The following is a 20333-nucleotide window of genomic DNA, read 5'->3' on the forward strand; positions in this document are numbered from 1 at the left end:
GAAGATTCGTAGAAAACTGGCTATGATATAGCTAATCAGTTTTTCATCTGAGAGCCATGCCTTAATGATGCTGAGTTGGCTCTTGTAATTTTGTTAACAATTTTATCTTAGTAATAATTTCGTATGAGTTTTGATCCCAAATTTCGTTTTGCGTTAATACTCAAAACCTTTTTTGAACAGTTAGAAACTGATGTACTATGATAAAATGCCTGTCTGAAGCGGTATTTTCAATTGCACAAAGATGTTTTGTTGCATTTGTGTTAGAATGTTGCTTTGTCAGGCTTTTTTTATAGAAAATATATGGGAAATAAGAAAATGAAGGCCTAAACCTCATTTTCGAATAAAAATTTTGCTTTGCGTTAACACTTTTATTCCACTTTCATCGGTCATCTCCACTTCCAAACAATTTAAACTTTCTGAACAACAAGATTTTAGCCTTGTACAACAGCCTTTCTTCAAGAAAATAGTTTTTGGCGCTCACTGCTTGAATACGAAAAGAATTCTCTCTTAATATGTGTGTAAATAAATAAAAGTTCAAAGTTCAAGATCCTTCAAAAGGATGTTATTGAAGTTTAAAAAATGGTGGCCCTGATTTTTCCTTAAGACGTCATATTCTAATACTTAAGCAAGTATTGAATTGAGCAAGCATGCGTGTGATCAAATACGCGGTTTAGCCAATGCAATGGAATAGGGATTTTGTGGTGTTGGGATGGCTTGGGAATCAAGGATGGAGTAAATCAAAGTTAGTAGAGTTTGCTAGGTCTTCCTTGCTTCCAGCTGGGTTTTTCTCGGACGGGCTCTCTCGGTTTGGCTCCATCTATAAAACCAATCACGCCCTGATATATCTATCAACCTCGAGATTGTTTCAGGGTATTGAGGACTGATGCAGTCAGTTTGTATTTGACTGACGTGGAGGGACACAGCGCTAGAGACTCGTTTACCCCAAAATGTTACTCCCATTTCAGCGTCAAAATGTACTTACTAACGTAAGTAACGGTAAAGTAAAGAGTGCAATACTTCAACAATCCAAACACTTTGAAATTTCACGGACTTGGAACTGGAAGATGTAAAACTACACAAAATCGAGCCTAATCCCTGTGACGTCTTAGCCTCGATGCTGATTGACTGTTTTAAGATCTACGTGCAACCGCATAAAAATGTTTTTGGGTCTTTTTGTTTTGTCATCATGTCAATCGAAATGGCGTTCATCTCTTGATAAGCGTAAGGGGAATTGAAGGAACAGAAGCCCATACACGGCGGCAAATTTGGGAATTCAAAACTGTGGCATTGTACGCACATTTGGACATGGCTGATCAATAGTGTCGGTCGTTAAGGTTATTTATTTCATGATCACGCTGACCCCTAAATACCGTGGCTCATTTTTCAGTCGAGTAACCCTTTTTTTTTTCGCCCCCTAAAACTTCATTCTGGTGTTCTCACCCAACTAGAGATTTATTAGATCAAATTTATGCATTTTTTCTAGTAAACTAATTATTAAGCTTAACTAATGACAACTAACCCGAACGTTTCTTCAGTTAATGTTTATGGGTCTTTACTAGCCACCTGTTAAGTGCTTCAATCCCAGTCTCCTCTCTGCTCATGTATTATTCATGAGGAAGTTCAAAATAAATTCTCAGTGATATAATTTTTTCCAATATAGATTTCAACCTTATTCAGTCTTACATTTCAGCTTATATCCGCGTGGTTGGGAGCCTAGTTTGAGGTAAGTCAAAGCAGTAATAGTCGACTCTTGATGTTAGTTACAGCAGATGTTCGCGAATTTTCGTCTTTTCTTCCAAGAACTGTTTTCATATCATTCGTGGTTTCAATCTATTTGTTCCCTTGATTCATGAAACGGTCTAAAATGGTCCCATGCTAGTCGAAATACGTACAAAAGTATTAGTTTCTAAAAGATAAAATGACTCCGATGTGATGACCAAAAAAGCAGTAGTTATCAAAGGATTTAGATTTTAAGGAGTTTTTTAAAAATGTATATCGATATTGTCCGACTAAAGCTCATTTACAGGTGGATAATTTACCTACAGGGTCATACTTCGCTCTTCCAAAACGACAGTCTAAAAGATCAAGTCTCTATTAGGTTTAAAAAGTGACTCTGAAAATTTAAAGACGATAATGAAACTAGAAATTCATTTCATTTAGATATCATGATGATTGAATTTTTCGAAGTTTGTTTTAAAGTTAGTGGATGGTGATAGAAATACTATAGTTTATAATGACTTCACTGTTTAGGTTGAACACTTTTGGTTGCAATGAATAGCTTAAAGACAAACCACTTCCAGTGCCAAAAGAGTTGAATTCATTTAGCAGATGAATGGGGCTTTTAAAAATGCTAAATTTTACGCAAGTGTTAAATACGTTTTTCCATCGTGTTCTTTAGATTATAACAGTGTATTGAATTGGTTGGTTGAATTGGTTTTGAAGCTTTTATTACCAGCAATATTTAAACTTGTGTTGATACAAAAAACTGTCAAAATCAGGCAAGGTGACAACTATTTTCTGGTCTTGTCCTCAAACGCAATTGTGGAATTTAAATAAACAAATGTTATGCTTGCTGATCTGAGCTTTCATGTCATCTCTCATACATAAAAATATGAGTTTTGGCACAAAACGAGAAAATATTCGGTGTAATATAAAATGCGATACGCTACTTTACTCAGGCTCCGAACGGTATAGATAATCGACTTTCCAATCCAAGCAGATTGTCTCATTTTCGTTAAGTCACCTAAGAAGAAACGGCAAACATTGAAAGAGTCAATAGAGACCTTTAGCACGACGTTCTTGCTAGGTACCGTAAACCCAAACTGCAGTTCGACGTCAAGCGTTTTCGGTCAAATTTTCGATTGTTAGAAGACGTCATAACGAAGTTATTCCTGAAAGAGCCGCCATATTAAATTTCATTGATGCTGAGGGGGGCGCGTCTCTGGGCCCGATTTCTAGCGGTTAGCGGTAAGCCTGATGCTAAAGGTCTCTAATTTTGGTATGACTGAAACGGGTACTGCACGTGCATGCAAACGCCAGTATGCAGAATTGACATAATAATGCTCATTATAACCTTAAATATAAAGTTAAAAATGCGACTGAAAAAAATATTTTCTAGCTGTCCCAAGTACATACAGTCAATGTTGTCCACCGAAAAAAGACATTTACACATATACCACTTACACATTTAGACATTTAGACTAAAAGAAATATCACGTGTGTTTCATTATGTATTCTTTGCCTCGTGTGCGTCAACCTGAACTTTAAATGCAAAATTCAACTCGTGAATCTATAATCTAGAATGCCCCTGACCATTTAGTGAGGATTTAAGATGGAGAATGGTATTTCAGCGTTTGTTTTATGCCAGAACGTTCGAGGAAACACGTGATATTTCTTTTAGTCTAAATGTCTAAATGTGTAAATATCTAAATGTGTTAATGTGTAAATGTCTTTTTTCGGTGGACAACGTTAATGACATTGACTGTATATAATATACAAGATATAAAATTCAAAAAGGGGGAGAATGTTTACAGACGGTTTTTGAAGTGGGTTTCTGTTCGAACAGCATGGAGAGTAGTTTATACGCGAATCACTGTTCCCTAGCCATCATCGTCATTGCTCAGTCGTCCTTAATCTTTTCTCTTGATTTTTCTATTGCTTTAGGGCAGATGAAGCCTATCAAGATTTAATTTCCGCGTTTAAGATTTCTAACGTCGAACTAAAGAACCCGTCAGCTCTTCGTCTCGTTCATGGAGCTGATTCACCTAGCTTCCCTGACACATCTTGTCAGCCTTATGTTTTTATTTACTAATGTATTGGCACAAAAATACACAATGAAAGCCAACCCAGATGGCACGTATCTATTAATACCTGCGTCCGCCGGTACGAATGGGGAAGGTCTGCTGGATCTGAAAAAACTGGCTCCTATTCCAGTCACGAATACAAAAGAAGCACCTGGGACGAACTCTCAGACTCCACAAATGGTTATCGCCAGTATGGTAAGGATTTCTGGTCAATTTTCATTGATTGACATTTATTTTTGGTTTACTTTAAACCCTTCATTGTATATTTATCAGCCCACAGCAGGGCAGAGTGGTGCCGCCACACAAGGGACGTCAGCAAGCCAAGGGCCTGGTGTTGCAGGTGCAGCTAGGCCAACGCGCAAACCTGGACTCAGTCCCTCGCAGCCATCACCAACCGCGCAAAAAACTGGAGCAAATACAGTAAGTAGCAAGCTAGTGGTCTGGTTTCTAATTCTCCGTTGGTTCTTCGATGTTTGTCGAATATTCATGTTTTACATTGAGGTTTGGATTTTCAAAGTGTGTATTGCTGAAGTTGTGCATTGTATAGCTTCACGTTGGCATGATTTGTGAATATTTTGACGATGAATTGAGGCTGAATAACGGAGGCTATAATAAAAGAACATAGTGGTATTTTACAAAACCAGAGAAATAACTTTAACATTTCCATGTTTACAGCAAAAGAAACCTTCTCAGGGACCAACCCAAGCGCAAGTCACGCAGGGTGGAGCAGGAGGTTCTAGCAAGGGTCCTAGCGGTGGTCCGCCATGTACCGGACCGACATGCAAACCTAAACAAGTAAGAAGAGAGAAATCCTTTTGCATTCAATATAAAACCATGATTGCTTGGTCTCATTTGAAGTCATTTCCTTTCTCGTGCGGAATGCTCATAACCTGAATCGCAAGTCACCAGGGAATACTTTCTGGCAACACGCAACATGCTTACGTCAAGTTTTAGCTTTCATGAACAATTTGTATGGTCGATTTGCACGAAACAATTTGTGCAGTCGTCTGCATGATGCGAGGAAAATCGTACCGTGTAAACCATGGTGGGGATAAAGTTATGCTTGGTTTATTACTAAAATGGTCAAAGTCAAATAGTATTCTTTCATTGCTTCAACTGATCATGATGAGCTATAGATGTTACTGTTGGGCGAAATGACTCGATAATTCTGTTTGTTTATTGTAGAACCTTATGACCCTCGCACTGAAGGGAAAGGATGGTGCCGCAGGAAAACCAGGTCCAAAGGTACTCTTACACCACCAACGCAACTGCAATATAATAAAAGACTCTTGTGAATTTTCTCATGATCTGTTTTGATCATCTCTACCATATAATCAAACTCGTCAAACTTCTCAGTTCGACACACGACACACATCCAAATAAAAAAGTGCATTTTTTGACCACCAACGCTTTGTACACGTTTGTACTTTACACTTATATCAACATATTTTAAGCCATGATGCTGTGTGTTTTGCCAATAATAATATTAATTCCAAGTTATACATGTCCATTTCCTTTTACTTCATCTTCAGGGTCCTCCTGGCCCTAATGGTGCCCCAGGCCCTCAAGGAAGCAAGGTACGCGATATTACCACATTGATACTAAATGAATAAATACTAATCTACTTATACTTACCCGTCACCATAGAAGCGCGAGAGCTAAATAACGGTGAGACCACAAAGACTGACGATCATGGGAGCACATTGCAAGCAGAACTCTTCATCAGCGATGCAAACTTTAAAGCATCGTACGAATAGTGAAGTCACTGAACCAGTGAAATAGATATTAGACTAATACACATTTGTAGACTCTAATTCCATTGTCTTCTTTCGTGTCTATTTGAGTATTAACGTTGACTAGTATTTATTTCTATTTCACGGGTTAAATGCCTTCACTGTATATTATACCTTGAGTATGTTTCTAAGTTGCCATGGTAAATGGCCTCGGCAAACATTCTCATGAAAGTGCTAAGAACATGAGAAAAAATTAGACACCCATAATTCTTATCGGTCGCACCTTTGTAAACTAAGTTTTTCGAGTAACTAACTTGATTTGAATAAGTATATAGACCCCTTGCACTGAGTCCCAAGAGGAATTGTTCTGGGGGACAAAACAACGAATAGGCCGTCTTTTCTTATGCAAAAAATCCATTGCTTTGTCCCCCAGAACAAATCCTCTCAGGACTCAGTGCAAGGGGTCTATTCGCTGTACGTGCTTAATAGATTTACATCATTTTACCTAGGGACCGAAGGGTGAACCTGGAACCTGTCCACCAACTCCGGTAAGCCAGTCTTATCATAGCATCGTCAGAAGAGTAGTGGTCATATCAAATATTTGAATGTAAAGTAAAGGTTGGAAAAATCGGGGGAAAAAAAATTAAAGTAATTCATTTTTCCGATTTTATTTCAACATTTCACTTGGTCTAAATTTCTAAATTGGTCTCCCTGTGGTTTTTCTCTGACTCGTTTCCCGAAATTCCATGATCTGTGATCTTTCTCCCGTCACAGAAGCGTTTTTGGGGTAAAGTTTTTCCCCGAATTTACTTTAGGTTTTGAAAGATATTCGTTTATAAAGAAGCACACGTTCGTTCTTCACTAAGAAAACCTTTTTTTGTATGAATTGCAGTTCCAGTGTTCGCCTGGAATCTTGGCCACTCTTCAAGCAAAGATAAATGCCCTTGAAAAACAGTGCAAGGTACGTCGTCAACTGACGCAAATCGGTTGAATTAGATTAAATGAACAGATAGGATTAAAAATCTATCTGAATCAGATTGGATGAACGCATAAGAATAAGAATGCACCTGAAATGGATGTGATGAACGAATAACAATGACGCATCATAAGAATATAGATTGTATGAACGGATGGAATAAGAGTGTACGCGTAAATCAGATGGCAAATTAGTGAAAAATGTCAGTGCGTTTGAAAACGTCACTTCCCCTATTGTAACCTTTATTTTTTTCCCCGTAAATTTTTAGAATGCCGCAAGTGGTGGTGGTGCGGGCGGAAGTGGTGGTAAAGGAGGTGGACAACCTGGAGGAGGAGGTGGAGGAGGAGGCGGAGGAGGAGCTCCTCCATGTCATATAGGAAAATGGTGAGTACGGCTCTGCTTAGATTTTAAAGTTTACGGCAGCCATCAACCGATCTAGTATCCAAGGAGCGTGAGGTTTATGGTTTAAAGAAGGGATGAAGAAAAACAAGAGCAAGAAAGCGTTCTAAAACAATAGTTTTACTTTATTTTTCATTCGAATCATGCGAATTAAGCTCACGCTTGGAGCTGGGGATACAACCGCGATGTCGCTACAGTAATAACCCGCATATAAGAACCTGAAATTTTCGATTTAGCCTAAATAGGTTCTTATACAAATGGTACTTAAAGCAAATTTAGCCTAAATAGGTTCTTAAAATAGGTTCTTATATTTTTATATCAATTCCATTTAAATATATCATATATATCATAAATATATCAATATCATGCATCTCATAATACAATATAAATCAATAATTTCTTACCATACAGGGATGTGTATAGGCAGTCCTGTGTAGGTGCAGCATACAGTACATGTATGTTGTTAACAAAACAACTAAACAAAATCAATTCCAAATTAAAAACTGTATGGTTCTAGACCCTGAGGTTTAATCATTTCATCATTTGTGCCATCAGCTGTCATTAAACAGCCAGTCTTTGAAAAGAGTTTCTTAGCAAACCTCTTGTCTTTACAACAACCCCACAAATAAGAACCTAACAACATTTTACCCTAAATAGGTTCTTATATGGATGGTGCATAAAATGAAAATTTTAGCCTAACAGGTTCTTAAACCCCAGGTTCTTATACGCGGGTTATTACTGTATAGGTAATGTGTGACAACACTAGATATTGCGAAGAGGTTATTTCGATCCTCAGTGACTTTCCACACCTATCTTAACTTCTTTAGTGATGTCTAACCTTGACCTGGCTAAGCTTCATCAGCTTTGATAAATTCAAGTATCCTTTACTCTTACTTCTTTCCTTAATGTACGTATAAATTGTTGTTGTTGTTGATCCATGAAATTTTTGCTTTAAAATCTTGGGCGTCGGTGTTGCGACACAAGTTGCATGGAGCATTGCAGCGTGTAACCTACAGCGCAATTTGAAAAATGTTGTGAGACAAGTTGCAGCAATCGTTGCAGAAAGTAGAATTCGTTTTTACTTTTGGCAACGATTGCGTCTCCGTTGCACCGTGTAATCACTCTTGCAACTTGTGTCGCTTCGCCGTTGCGAGAAAAGTTGCAGAGAAAATTGCACCTTGTAATCGCGCCTTATTGAAGACGTTAACTTTATACCCAACGCATTTCAACTTTAGCATTCTCTTTACCATCACGTCTCTAGGCCCTTGATATGGGCTGTTTAATAAACTATCTTTGTTTTTGTTTGTGTCTCAGTAAGGAAAACCCAGCCACTAACTGTCAAGTTATCTACATTCAAACTCCAAGTTCTCAAAGTGGTACTTATTGGATCAAAGGAGTCAAAGGTGCTTTCCAGGTAAGTGTGGAAACTTCAAGAACAAAATATAGTCAAAGGTTGGCTTTTGGAATACCAGCCACACCATAGTTACTACACTTCTTCATATAATCAATCAATAATATCGAAAAAATAGGGACACCTCTGTCTATCTGTCCCCTCTCTCACACTAGCTCGCTTATCCAATTTAAAATAGTTAGGTCGGCTTGGAAGATACCCAGCGAACTACAGTTTTGACACGTCTTCATGCATCCAGTCAATAACATAAGATACGGGAAGACACCTCTGCATATCCGTGTCTTCTCTAGCACACTCGCCTACCTAAAGTTTCTTACTGCTAAGCATATTGTATACAAACCGTCCCATTCATTCTACATGAAGGTGTAGTGACCCTATGGTCCTACTGCTAAGCAACTTTTGGCTGTGAAACTTACAGTTGGGTCCTGAGGGAAGAACGGGTCTTATGCCCAATGTTCACTTTATTTTCACGTAGCTCTTTTTAGAGAGTGCGCTGATGTGTCAGGCCAAAAGATAAGAACGTAAATGTTTTAACAGTCTTCGTAGCGGCCCAAAAGGGATTTCCCCCTAGTTCCCCACTCCACTGAACTGCTACGAAGGCTGTTTTCATGAAAGTTTTAATTGGAAATGTTAGGTGGGATGGGTAATATTGCGCAATATAGGAGTGCGCATTGTCGTTAGTACTCATCGGCTTTAGAGAACCAAGATATAACATTAAAACTCCATCAGAGATGTTGCACCTTGTTAATTAAGGTATTAAATAATGTTTCAAAAATGAGTCAATCGATCTAGTACTGTTAGTACTGTTTGGAGGCCCGGCTAATCAATCACTAGTAATATGGTCGGCATCCAGCAAACTGCGGTACGCGCTCCTATATCGCCAACATTGGACTTTACTCCCAAAATACTGAGCGCTATTGCTAAATTCATGGCCTCGCATGATTTTTAGACCCTGTGCCAGTTCGAGCCCATGGCAGCGAAGGGTTGGACGCTCGTAGCGCGTATCCAAGGCGTTGGCATTGGGTTTTCTCCCGTCAGCAACATATGGGCAGATTCTTCGACTATAAACGAACTCTCCTCGCCCGACAAAAATGCAATTTCATCCATGAAAAATCGAGGATGGTCTGAGTTAAAAGAAAACGCTTTGAGAGTGTGTTACGATGGATCCGATTCACACTGTGCAGACTTTACGCATAACAAGGGGATAACTCTAACTGAGTTGTTTAATAACCAATTTGGAGTCCAAGTCGATGAAAAATATACCTTCGGGTCACTGCTGAAAGCGTTTGGCAAGACGTGTGACACAGGGCGAATGGTCCGCCAGTGGTGCGGACTTAACGTAGCGAGTATTTGCCATCCACAGGACATTAATCCTAATTTGAATCCTACCAATCACATTGCGAGGATTGGGTGTGTCGGGGATATCCTCTCTACTTGCGGACCTGATGACTTTGCGCTGGGTATTGGAGTCTCGAGTTGCTATGACAACTACGGTTGTTCGAAAGTTGGACCAATGACAGCGAACCTTCACTACGCATGCGTGCCTAATTATGGGGTTTATAATCAGACTAGCTTTATCTACGTAAACTAAATCACTAGACTTGCTGATTAAAAGCTCTTTATAATTTGCAGTATATATAGATCTTAACGCTTTTATATAAACAAAAATGGCCTAAAATGTATTAGAATGTCCAGGTATTTGCCCAAATGACAAAATGACTTGGCTGAATAATGGCATGATCGGAGGATAAAAAATAAAAAATACAAGATAAAAAATGGTTCGAATGACGCATGACACGGCGAATACATATTAAAAAAAACAATGGAAGAAAAAAAGATTAGATGCACGGAAAGATTTGATGCGCGGAAAATAAAAAAAATATTGCATAGAAAATGGACATAACGACTGAAAAGAAATAAAATAAACGTAAATGTGCAAAACGATGCTTGCATGTGAAAGAGGCTGCGACAAACACAAATTAAGCGGCTATAAGAAGCATGTATGTAAAGCTATAAAGTATGCAAGATTAAAAGGAGCTGCGCCGATGACATGTAAATGCATGCTGAACTGTATATCTAGCTGTGCACAAGACCCTGGAATAAAGACGATGCTAAAATGAATTCGAGCTGTTGGTTTATCATCCTATGAAACAAAACCGTTGGACTCAAGTTGCAAATGATGCAGAAATTTGAAGAGAAATGAGACGTTAAGGATAAAGTTCTTTTTGCCCAAGCGTTGCTGACGAGAGAAAAACCGTGCCAGACGACATCCAAACGCATGGTTGTTGCGAATAGATTTTAATCTTAGTTAAATGTAGGGCTTTCTTAGTGGTGAAATGACTCGAAATTTTGCCCCATATTTTCAGACTCGTTGCCTGATGATAAAAGATACACCAAAAGATATCCATAACCCGGATGTAGCCAAACCTCCTAAAGGAGGCTGGACACTAGTGGCCCGAGTAAATGGCGCTGGCACGGATTTCTCTCCAATCAGCGACAACTGGTCGAATAACGCAACATTTAACGCGGCAACATCGCCTGATTTGACCCAAACGACCTCCATGAAGAATGATGGATGGATGAGTCTGAAGGGAAATGCAATTCTGTTGTGTTTTACTGGCGGGGATTCGGGATGCGCCCCTTTTACTCACAAGCGCGGGACCTCTCTACAAAAGCTCTTCAAAAGTCAATTCGGAGTCGTTCCCGAGGAGCAGTATTCCTTTGCTACGTTATTAAAAGCTTTTGATAAAAGCTGCGACCTCTCTGTTCTGCGGCAAGGATGGTGCGGACTCAACATGGCCAACATATGCGATCCAACTAAAGAGGACCCTAACTCTAAGCCAATAACCACGACACATATCGTACGTATTGGGTGTATTGGTGATCGTGCGGCAACCTGCTTCCCCGATGACTATGCACTGGGGGTGGGGGTGAGTAGCTGTAAGGACGGGTATGGCTGCTCTACGGTGGGTGAATCCAAGAACATGCATTACCGGTGTGATTATATACACGGGACATTTATGCAGACAGGATTTCTGTACGTGATGTAATGATGAAAAAGATAAATATGCATGCAAATGCTTTATGCCATGAACACATATATGTGACCTAGATGACGTCAGTGTGACGTATTTATGACATCAAGACTTGTAACTGACCTAAGTAAAGTCATACCTGATATATGACGTGTTTATGACACCAAGATATATAAGTGACCTATATAATGTCATACATTATATATGACGTATTTATGACATCAAGGCATTTATGTGACCTAAATAAAGTGACCTTAAATATGACACAGCTGTGACAGCAGAGAATAGGCTATCTTTGAAGCAAGATTCTAAATTACTCTGATCCTAATCTGCACATACCTATGACATCGGAAGATAGACAAGAAAGGATATCCCTAATTTCTAGGCACGTGCTTCCGGTTGCTATCAACCCCTTAAAAAAACACGTATATGAAAAAGTCATTGCGGCCATTTTGGATGACCGGAGATTTTTGAAACCATCCAATATGGCAGCCATGCGGCCTTTTAAAATCTCGTTCTCCTCTGTATCCTTCCTAGATTGAAGTTGTTGAACAACAAACCATATTTCCAAAAAAAACAAAAAAAAAAACGATATGAATTTTTAATCTCTACCTGCATATAGGCAAACAAGTTTTGCAAACAACTGCTTTTTATTGTGGATCCGGAAGAGTGTTTTTTATGAATGTCGTAAAATGTAGCAGGTAGTCAAAGAAAAATATTTGCAGTAAAACGTAAAGGTAGTTATTGGAATAATCATTTATAGAATTAGTGACTTAGAATGAAAAGCGAATAAAAGATGATTTTATTTAAGTACGACTTTTAATTCCTGGTGAAAAAAATATTATTCCATAGCAGTAACAAGGGTCAGTATTGCCAAGGGTCAGTATTGTCAAGGGTCAGTATTGCCAGGGGTCAGTTTTGTCAAGGGTCAGTATTGCCAAGGGTCAGTATTGCCAGGGGTCAGTATTGCCAAGGGTCTTGGGGAAGATCCTGGAGAAGGTCCTGTCCAGTCCAGGGGAGGAACCTGGCCATTGGGAGGTGGGGAGATGGGGGATGTGTCTTTTGGGAAGCTAACTTAACGGGGGGACACACGAAGATAATCACTTGACCCATACTAACAACAAGACTGTAGGAGTGTTGATCCGCATATAACAATGTCTTTTGTTTTATCGTATCTTGTTATAGATCAGAAATATATTATATAATGAATATTCGAGATCGATTGGCTCACTGACAGCAGAAAACCAACAAGGTGCAACATTCTAGAACATCATTATACCACGTGTGTCCTACAAGTATTTACTCAACCCCCTGTGAATTTGTAGTAAGGACTGGGTACGAGAATGCTCTGGGGTACGAAGACTCTCTCGTTCCAGTCCTCCGTTCCCTCACATGATCGAGAGAAACTACGTCACCCACAATACAGCATGATATGAAGTTAATCTTTTGAGGAGGAGGAGGAAGGAGAGGAGAGGGGAGATTGAGTAGTATGCAAAGAGAATAAGTCATATCATGTATCTTGACGGTATATGACGTGAGGGTCGTGTGTTGAGTATGTTACATTATACAACATGTCCGCCTTTTTTTTGTCGCCTTGTTTCCTTTGGAATGCTTCCGAAACTATAAAATCAAAAAGGTTGGAAAAGCCTCTTATAGATGCAGACAAAAATTGAAATATTATGTTAGTCAAGTTTCGAAGCATTTGAAAATGGTCATACTGAAAATCTTGAGAAAACGGTTTCGTTTATGACATTTCTGCAAAAACATCGACCATAATTAGTCAGTAATGTATAGACGATTATTACAAACGGTAAGCTAGAGTTATCACAAATCGTAAAAGTTTAATTTATAAAATTGAATTAAATGAGCCTGTTTATATGAAGTGTGGGTGACCGTACTGCTGGGGATTCAAGTGTCCCCCTGGAAAGGAAAACAAAAGATTTGTCCCTAGCAGAAGAGTCACCCTACTCTAATACACTCGGGGTTCCATAGGCTGTTTACGTGAGTTTAAGCCGAAGAATTTTGCTCATTTATCAGAGCATTCTCCGATGCCCAACTCTTAATAAACCCCTTACTAGCCTCTTGAATTAATAAATGCTTATTCATGCTGCCTGTGGATAACAAGAACCAATGTACTTGCCGCCACTGTACTCGTGGATTTTGATGATGACATCATACTCTTCCATGTCCAGGTGGACGTCTTTTCCTCCACCGGCCAGGAAGCAAACGGTGTACATGGCAACCTCAAACTCTGGGCTGGTTCCAATGAAGGAGCTGCCTAGTGGTTTCATACCATTCTTCCAGGAAAATTTGATGGTCATTAGCTGGCATTCCTTCATTTCCTCGCTACTAGCGCGTCGTTTCTGAAAGCCAAACACGTATTAGTTTTTTGGTTTATTACTGAGATGCATGTGACGTCATAGCCGCCATGCTGGTTGGCTTCAAAGGAAATTTTAGTGTTGGTTCCTTTTGTTATGTCGACCAACATGGCGGCCATGTGTCTTGTCCTAGTGCATGTACTTGTTACGTCATGACAAAAGAAACTAAGACCAAGCCTTACGTCAAACTGTCAACAAACATGGCGGGCACGTCTTTTGTCCTTGTGCAACTGACGTCATAGCCGCCATGTTGGTTGATTTTAACAAAAAAAATGGTATTGGTTTCAATTCTTTAATTATGCTAACCAACATGGCGGATATGTCTTTTGAACTTTATTCTCGTTGGACGAAATTCATGACACCAACAAATAATTTACATTAGACGCGATTAAGTAAGCATCCAAACTCATGGAACAAGATAATTCCCAAGATGATATGCAGTAAACTTGCATTGCCCCACAACATTGAAGATACAAAGCCCGCAATGCCTGATGGGAAGAGAAAGTGGAATACCTCAGAATATACAACGGCTTTCCTGCATTCTGATTGGATGTATTTTCTCTTGTAGGTCTTTTGCAAATATGGGTAAAAAGATGATCATTTTCACAGCACAAGAAAAAATGAACTCCATAACAGAAGAAGAACTGGCGATTTTTCTGAGTCGACATGCTCCACAAGACAAGACTTTCTAAATATTGTATTGCGAACGTAGTCTAAATCCTCTGGTTAATTTACACTCAGATTAGTTATTTTATATAATAAAAACTGATGAAAAGGGTTGTCGTAGTTATATGGTTGCGTGGGACAGTAACAAAAATGGATTTAGCTTATTTTGAAACAAGACGCTCTTGGAGCGTGCACTGGGTTGCCAAATATGCTGGTATGCTGGAGCTCATTAAACACCTAATCTTTCTTTGGAACATAGGTGTATTTTTCTTTCCGAACTTCCAAAAACTCATTTTTTCTCACATCAAATTCATTCAAAAGTGTACACCTTATAAACGTGCTTTTTTAATAAAAATGTACCGCTATCGTATATCTTTTAAAAGTGTAATGACACTCGATTAGTAAAACTATACAGGTGCGGTTTTGTAACCGGAGAAAACATCGTTGCGTTACTGACGTCACCAAGGTTTAATAGGATTCAAAAAACTAAAACTACACTGACAACAACTAACGTGACCCCAAGATTCGTGACGTCTCACGACATAAATATATTTCTTTCAAGATAAATGGCCAAATAAGCGCATGAATGCGCATGCAAGACTACCCATATTATATAGGGTCATATACATACTGCGGTTTGCATTAACTTTGACCCTTTTGTGCATATATACAAGTATATCAAAAGTATATCAAATATTATGGGATATCTCTGATATTTTTTTCAGAAAGCCCTAGTGATAGACAACTCGAAAAAAATCACAGGGATGATATCCAATAATTTCTGATATACTTTTGTTGTAATTGTATATATATAAGAAGATATATAACTCTCGAGAAAGAAAAACGAAGGCATTTAACGACTGGGCTGCAACAGGCAACCCAGTAAACAGTTTTGAATATTCACCTTTTGAAAGGCCATGGATAATCTTAATGTATAGAAAAAACATGCCCAACTTCTAAAACTTGTTGTCCTCTTGCAAATGCCCAAATTTTTAGTGTTTTTTAATTTTGGAAAATCCGGAACCGTACATAGATGGAATGGACTGGACTTCGGTCGGCTGGATCGTACGGAACGTAGACGTTTTTTTTAAGCCGAATTGGCAGCTTTTGTCGTATGATTTGTATTTTATTATAAATAACTAGTGATTCTATTCCGAAATTTTGCACACACACAAAAAAAGCAATTTTTTGAAATGTTTTGGATCGAGGCACTGGTTGATATCCTGTGAAACCGATCAGCGGTGAAGGTCTTTCAAAGGACTGTATACACATCATGTGTCTATCGGTGACTCTGCGGATCATTACAGATATTTACGACTAATTTTCCTCCATTAAGATGCTATTAAGATAAATTGGATGTCATTTGGATGTGACTAAAATGTATTGGAAGTGACTGGGCCTCAGTCAGTGACTGGATCTTGAATCACAAAAAAAAGGTTTTGAATTTTCAGCTTTTGAAAGGCCAGGGATAATCTTAATTTACAGTATAAACATGCCCAACTTCTAAAACTTGTTTTGCTCTTCTAAATGCCCGATTTTTAAGTGTTTTTTAATTTTGGAAAATTCGGAACCGTACATAGATGGAATGGACTGGACTTCGGTTGGCTGGATCGTACGGAACGTAGACGTTTTTTTAAGCCGAATTGGCAGCTTTTACCCTATGATTTTTTATTAATCATTAATAAATAGTTATTCTATTCTGAAATTTTGCAAAACAAATGAAAAAAAATATTTTTTTTTAATATTTTGGATCGTGGCACTGGTTGAAGTCCTGTAAAGCCGGTCGGCGGAAAGGGTTTTTCAAAGTCCTGTATGCATCATGTGTCTATAGGTGACTCTGTGGATCGTTACAAATATTTACGACTAATTTTCCTACATTAAGATGCTATTGAGATAATTGATCTGAAGATGACTTCCGCTCAGGCTGTCGAAACGTCAGTCACATCAAACAGTCCTTCTCAGGATTACATCCACCCGGACGATCATAATACTTTGATTAATGAGGCACTCAATTGAGACAGTAAAGTATTAAAAAAAACAGTCACGCTGCCCCGGATGACGTAATTTGTAATTTAAAATAGCAAACTAACAAAACCTATTGTCAAAATAATTGCCACGAAAATATCATAATGATAATGGTAAAAGCAATGAATCCAACTATCCATTTTCCTCGAAGGAATAATCAAAGTACCTCGGAAAAAACCCCTCCTTGCCAACTTTACTGATTATTTTCTATAAAAAGGCCCGCTGAACGTTTTGGCCAATTGTTTTTTTTGTTTGTTTGGTTTTTTTTTTGGTTTTTTTTTGTTTGTTTTTGTTGTTGTTGTTGTTGTAAGACAATTTCAAGATTTACCCTTTTCACCATTTTGAATCATGCTTACTGAAACTGATTTTGTGAAAGTCAATGTCACATATATAGGCTGTGCAAGTTCTAAATATAGGAAAATATAGGATTTTTTCCCAAAAATATATGCACTTTATAGGAGCTAAGATAGCTTTTCGGTGGCGTAACATTTTATTTCCTTCGCCAAATATGCTAAACAGCGTAAAATATAAATGTATCAATCAGCAGTCCTCCTATTTATAGGAAATATAGGAGGTTTTCTTTAAATATAGGCTCTTTATAGGATCCTATACAAATTATAGGAAATATAGAGAATATAGGAGGTCTGGAATGCCTGCGTAAACTCTGCTCTAGTGTTTAAGTACCCTTCGGTAAATCGCTACCTGTGATGTTGGTATCCTTATTAAAGATTATTATTATTACTTCTAATCAATTCAAATTCTTACATTTCTGTTGGGGAAGAATCCCTTGTAGTCAACGAGTCCAGCTTTCTCCTGAAGGTAAAACTGAATCCAGTTGTGGAAGCCAATGACTTCTTCCTTGTTGCGTGTTTCTCCGACAAACACGTGTTCAAATCCTGAAGAGTCACCTCTGCAGCTGTTAGTAAGAGGAAAAATTTCTTTAGACATTCATTTCAGTCTTTTTCCACCCTTGACCCCAGAAACATAACATTCTTACTGCACATGCTCAACGAAATGCCGGAAATTTGAATTTTAAAGAGTGAGTTCTAATGGTCGTGGCTAGATAGACACTCTTTAAGTAAGGTGTCCAAGGGGGACTAGTTCCAAATTTTCCTATAATGCTTTCGAAGAATCATTATCGGTTACCCCGAAATAAGGTGATTTGAAAAAAGGATACTCTTAAATATGGTTAAGGATACCCTTGAATTTGGTCATTTGAAAAATGGATTTCCTTAAATATGGTCTAGGATACCCTTAAATATGGTCATTTGAAAAAAGGATACTCTTAAATATGGTCAAAGATACTCTTAAATATATAGCATTAGCATATGGCATGGAAAAAACCTTTAACTTCAAGAAGCCCCATCACGTACCCCAGGCGCTGTATGACCACAACAAGACATGTATGTGTTTTCAAGCATTTTAGTGTGAACAGTCAAAAACGATATGAAAACGCTAGTGTGGAGGCAAAGCAATCAATGCATTTTTTGGACAAGACAAAAACGGAGCCTTTCAAAAATCCATTAATGTGCACAGGGTCTAAAACTCACCCTCTTGTACGAGAATACAAGTCAAACCACAGGGAATACAGCTTCTTTTTAAAAGAAGGTCGGTCAGCAGGTACCAAGCCCTTGGAAGCAAGGTACTTGTGGGCAATCTGGATTGGACCTGTTTCATAGATTAGATCAATAAAGATACGATTTTCATTGATCTCCTCTTGAGTCACGACTTCCCTCTTGCCAGTGTCTGAGGTGTAGTTATCAAGAAGCTTGACAAATGCTGTTGCAAATGAAAAAAGATAAGAGAGTTAGATACCTTGTAAGAAGTTAAAGGTTCATTCCCCTGCCTGGAGATCAAAAGGCCAAAAATAAAAAAAAACCCAGATTGGGTAGAAATTGGAACTCAGCTCCCTCAGTCCCACAATATTCAACCAATCATGAGACCCCCCTACCCTTCCCCTTTTCAACTTATAAGTGGTAATACCCCTTCTATCCTTCCATTTTTTAAAACATATTTTGGAACTCCTGTATCCTTGTAATAATGGGTGGGATAAACCTTGATAAGTAAGGTCAGGGGCGGATCCAGGGGTGTGTCCCTAGGTGCACTGCACACACCCCAAGCCACCTGTTTTATTTCTGTTTCTCAAATCTTTATCTTTACTCAAGATTAAATTGAATAAGATTCAATCTAAAAATAATTCAGATCATTCGGATGATTGGTGATGTCACTATATCTTCACTATTTTCATTTTGGACACCCCCATTGCAAATTTCGGGATCCATCCCTGAAGATAATGGCAACTTTGGAATTATGATAACAAACCCTAAAGTTATATACAAACTATAATAAAAAAATGAATAAACCTTTATTGAAATCGCTTGGATGACTACAGAACAGTGGTTTGAAGTTGAGTCTAAACTTGATTCTTTTATTTATTATGCCCAACCTCAACTTAAACCATTGATTCGTGATCAGTCAAGCAAATTTGGGAAAGTTCTATTGGTAACACTAAATAACCTGCATAAGTTCCTTTTTTAAGCACATCAGGTTTGAGGTAAGAGAAGAATGGATCAGAGGCACTGTCATTGGTAGTATTATATCTCGTCCTTCCCTGAGGATCTATGCTATAATCTACTTCAGGAGTCAGGCGATTGGTGTCGGCTTTCCACATCTGTTCACATACTGCAGATAATTCTTTATTTGGTTTAAATGAACTAAATAAAAAAAAAGAAAAATGGGTGTAAATAATCCCAAAATAAATTTGCTTGATTTTTGTTTTGCTTTTTTCTATTTTTGTTGTTGTTTTGTTTTTTTGATGGCATTTTAATGTGAGTTTCAGGAAATATCCATACCCCCACCACAGAGGTAATTTGTGAAAAGATCCCCCATCCCCCCTACCCACAGCAACTTCCATTTTATTTCCATACAATCTCTGTAATTTTGTTCTTTCTCTGACCCCCCTCCCCTACAGAATTTCCAATTTCCTCCATGGGTGGGGTATGGATATTTTTTGGAACTACACAATATTTCCAAACTCGCTTGAATGATTACAAAAACAATTCTTGGAACACTATTTGCATAACGGTTGTAATATTACTGTATTTCTTTTGAATATTTGATTGATAAACAATTTTCCATAATGCTTGAATATTAAGATTTAAGCTTGTCACAAAGTTAAAAAAAATAGTTCTTATGGTGCTAAGAATCTTTAAATATCTACTTTTAAAATTTGGTTTGTAGAAAAGAAGGGCTAGTCAACGTGGCAAGTTGAATGGTCATGGAGAATGTTACAAAGCATAGGTCATCGCACTCAAATATTTTTGTAAAAAGCCGAAGGCCCTTTTACTAGGAAAAAATGCAATTTCTGCCAGTGAAATTCAAATTAAAAAATGCTCTAAGTTCTCTTAGAAATATTTTAGTTAAGCCGGGGCAATACAGTTGATAGCTTGGATGCTCACACCATTTAAAAGCTTTATAAACTTGAACGGCTTCAAATAAGTTTAGCTTAACTTGAATTCTGAATCAGTTGTTCCTACGGTCTTTCCGAATCTCTAAATGAAGTTTTACTTACGTCTTGGACATCTTGGGATCTTGTATTGTTAAAACAATCAGTAAAAACTTCTTTTCAATTATGCAAAAGTAAGCGTCTATTTGTGAGTCATGGAAGAAAACCTTGGAACCCTTCCACAGGGAACCCATGCATTCGATTGATCTTACTAGGAGAAAAATTTAAATTTAAAGCTTTTATTGGCTTATTGTCAAATCGTTGATATTTTGGAATTTGTAGAGGCATTATTCTTTAAAAAACAGCAAAATTGCTATTTTTCTGGTAAGCTTAAATGAAAATTCAAAACTCTCTAATTATAGGAGCTTTATTTGATATCGCGGGTTCCCTGTGTTATACGCG

The 20333-nt window shown here is 38.1% G+C and overlaps 2 protein-coding genes across 3 annotated transcripts; one reads left to right on the forward strand and one right to left on the reverse strand.

Annotated features, from left to right (window-relative positions):
- Nucleotides 1-1618: 1618 nt before the first annotated feature.
- Nucleotides 1619-12167, forward strand: LOC116293594 (uncharacterized). Of its 2 annotated transcripts, none has more exons than XM_031701037.2 (11): nt 1619-1723; nt 3664-3998; nt 4077-4223; nt 4479-4598; nt 4989-5048; nt 5336-5380; nt 6046-6084; nt 6429-6497; nt 6781-6896; nt 8226-8325; nt 10689-12167. In XM_031701037.2, exons 2-11 carry the CDS (start codon nt 3750-3752, stop codon nt 11370-11372), a joined length of 1629 nt encoding a protein of 542 aa, XP_031556897.2. In that variant the 5' UTR covers nt 1619-1723; nt 3664-3749; the 3' UTR covers nt 11373-12167. The 2 variants fall into 2 exon arrangements, with proteins under 2 accessions (XP_031556897.2, XP_031556899.2); XM_031701039.2 differs by lacking the exon at nt 10689-12167 and adding an exon at nt 9272-10443.
- Nucleotides 12168-13178: 1011 nt separating this feature from the next.
- LOC116293595 (uridylate-specific endoribonuclease B) lies at nt 13179-20101 on the reverse strand. Its single transcript, XM_031701040.2, has 5 exons — nt 19998-20101; nt 18944-19140; nt 17977-18205; nt 17192-17342; nt 13179-13720 (listed from the first exon to the last, which is right to left on the reverse strand). The coding sequence occupies exons 1-5, from the start codon at nt 20006-20008 to the stop codon at nt 13460-13462; spliced, it is 849 nt and encodes a 282-aa protein (XP_031556900.1). The 5' UTR covers nt 20009-20101; the 3' UTR covers nt 13179-13459.
- Nucleotides 20102-20333: the final 232 nt, after the last annotated feature.

The sequence above is a fragment of the Actinia tenebrosa genome, unplaced genomic scaffold (assembly GCF_029948245.1).
Source record: "Actinia tenebrosa isolate PJP-AT-01 unplaced genomic scaffold, QUT_ActTen_1.0 PGA_scaffold1__47_contigs__length_23844297, whole genome shotgun sequence".
Taxonomy (NCBI): Eukaryota; Metazoa; Cnidaria; class Anthozoa; order Actiniaria; family Actiniidae; genus Actinia; species Actinia tenebrosa.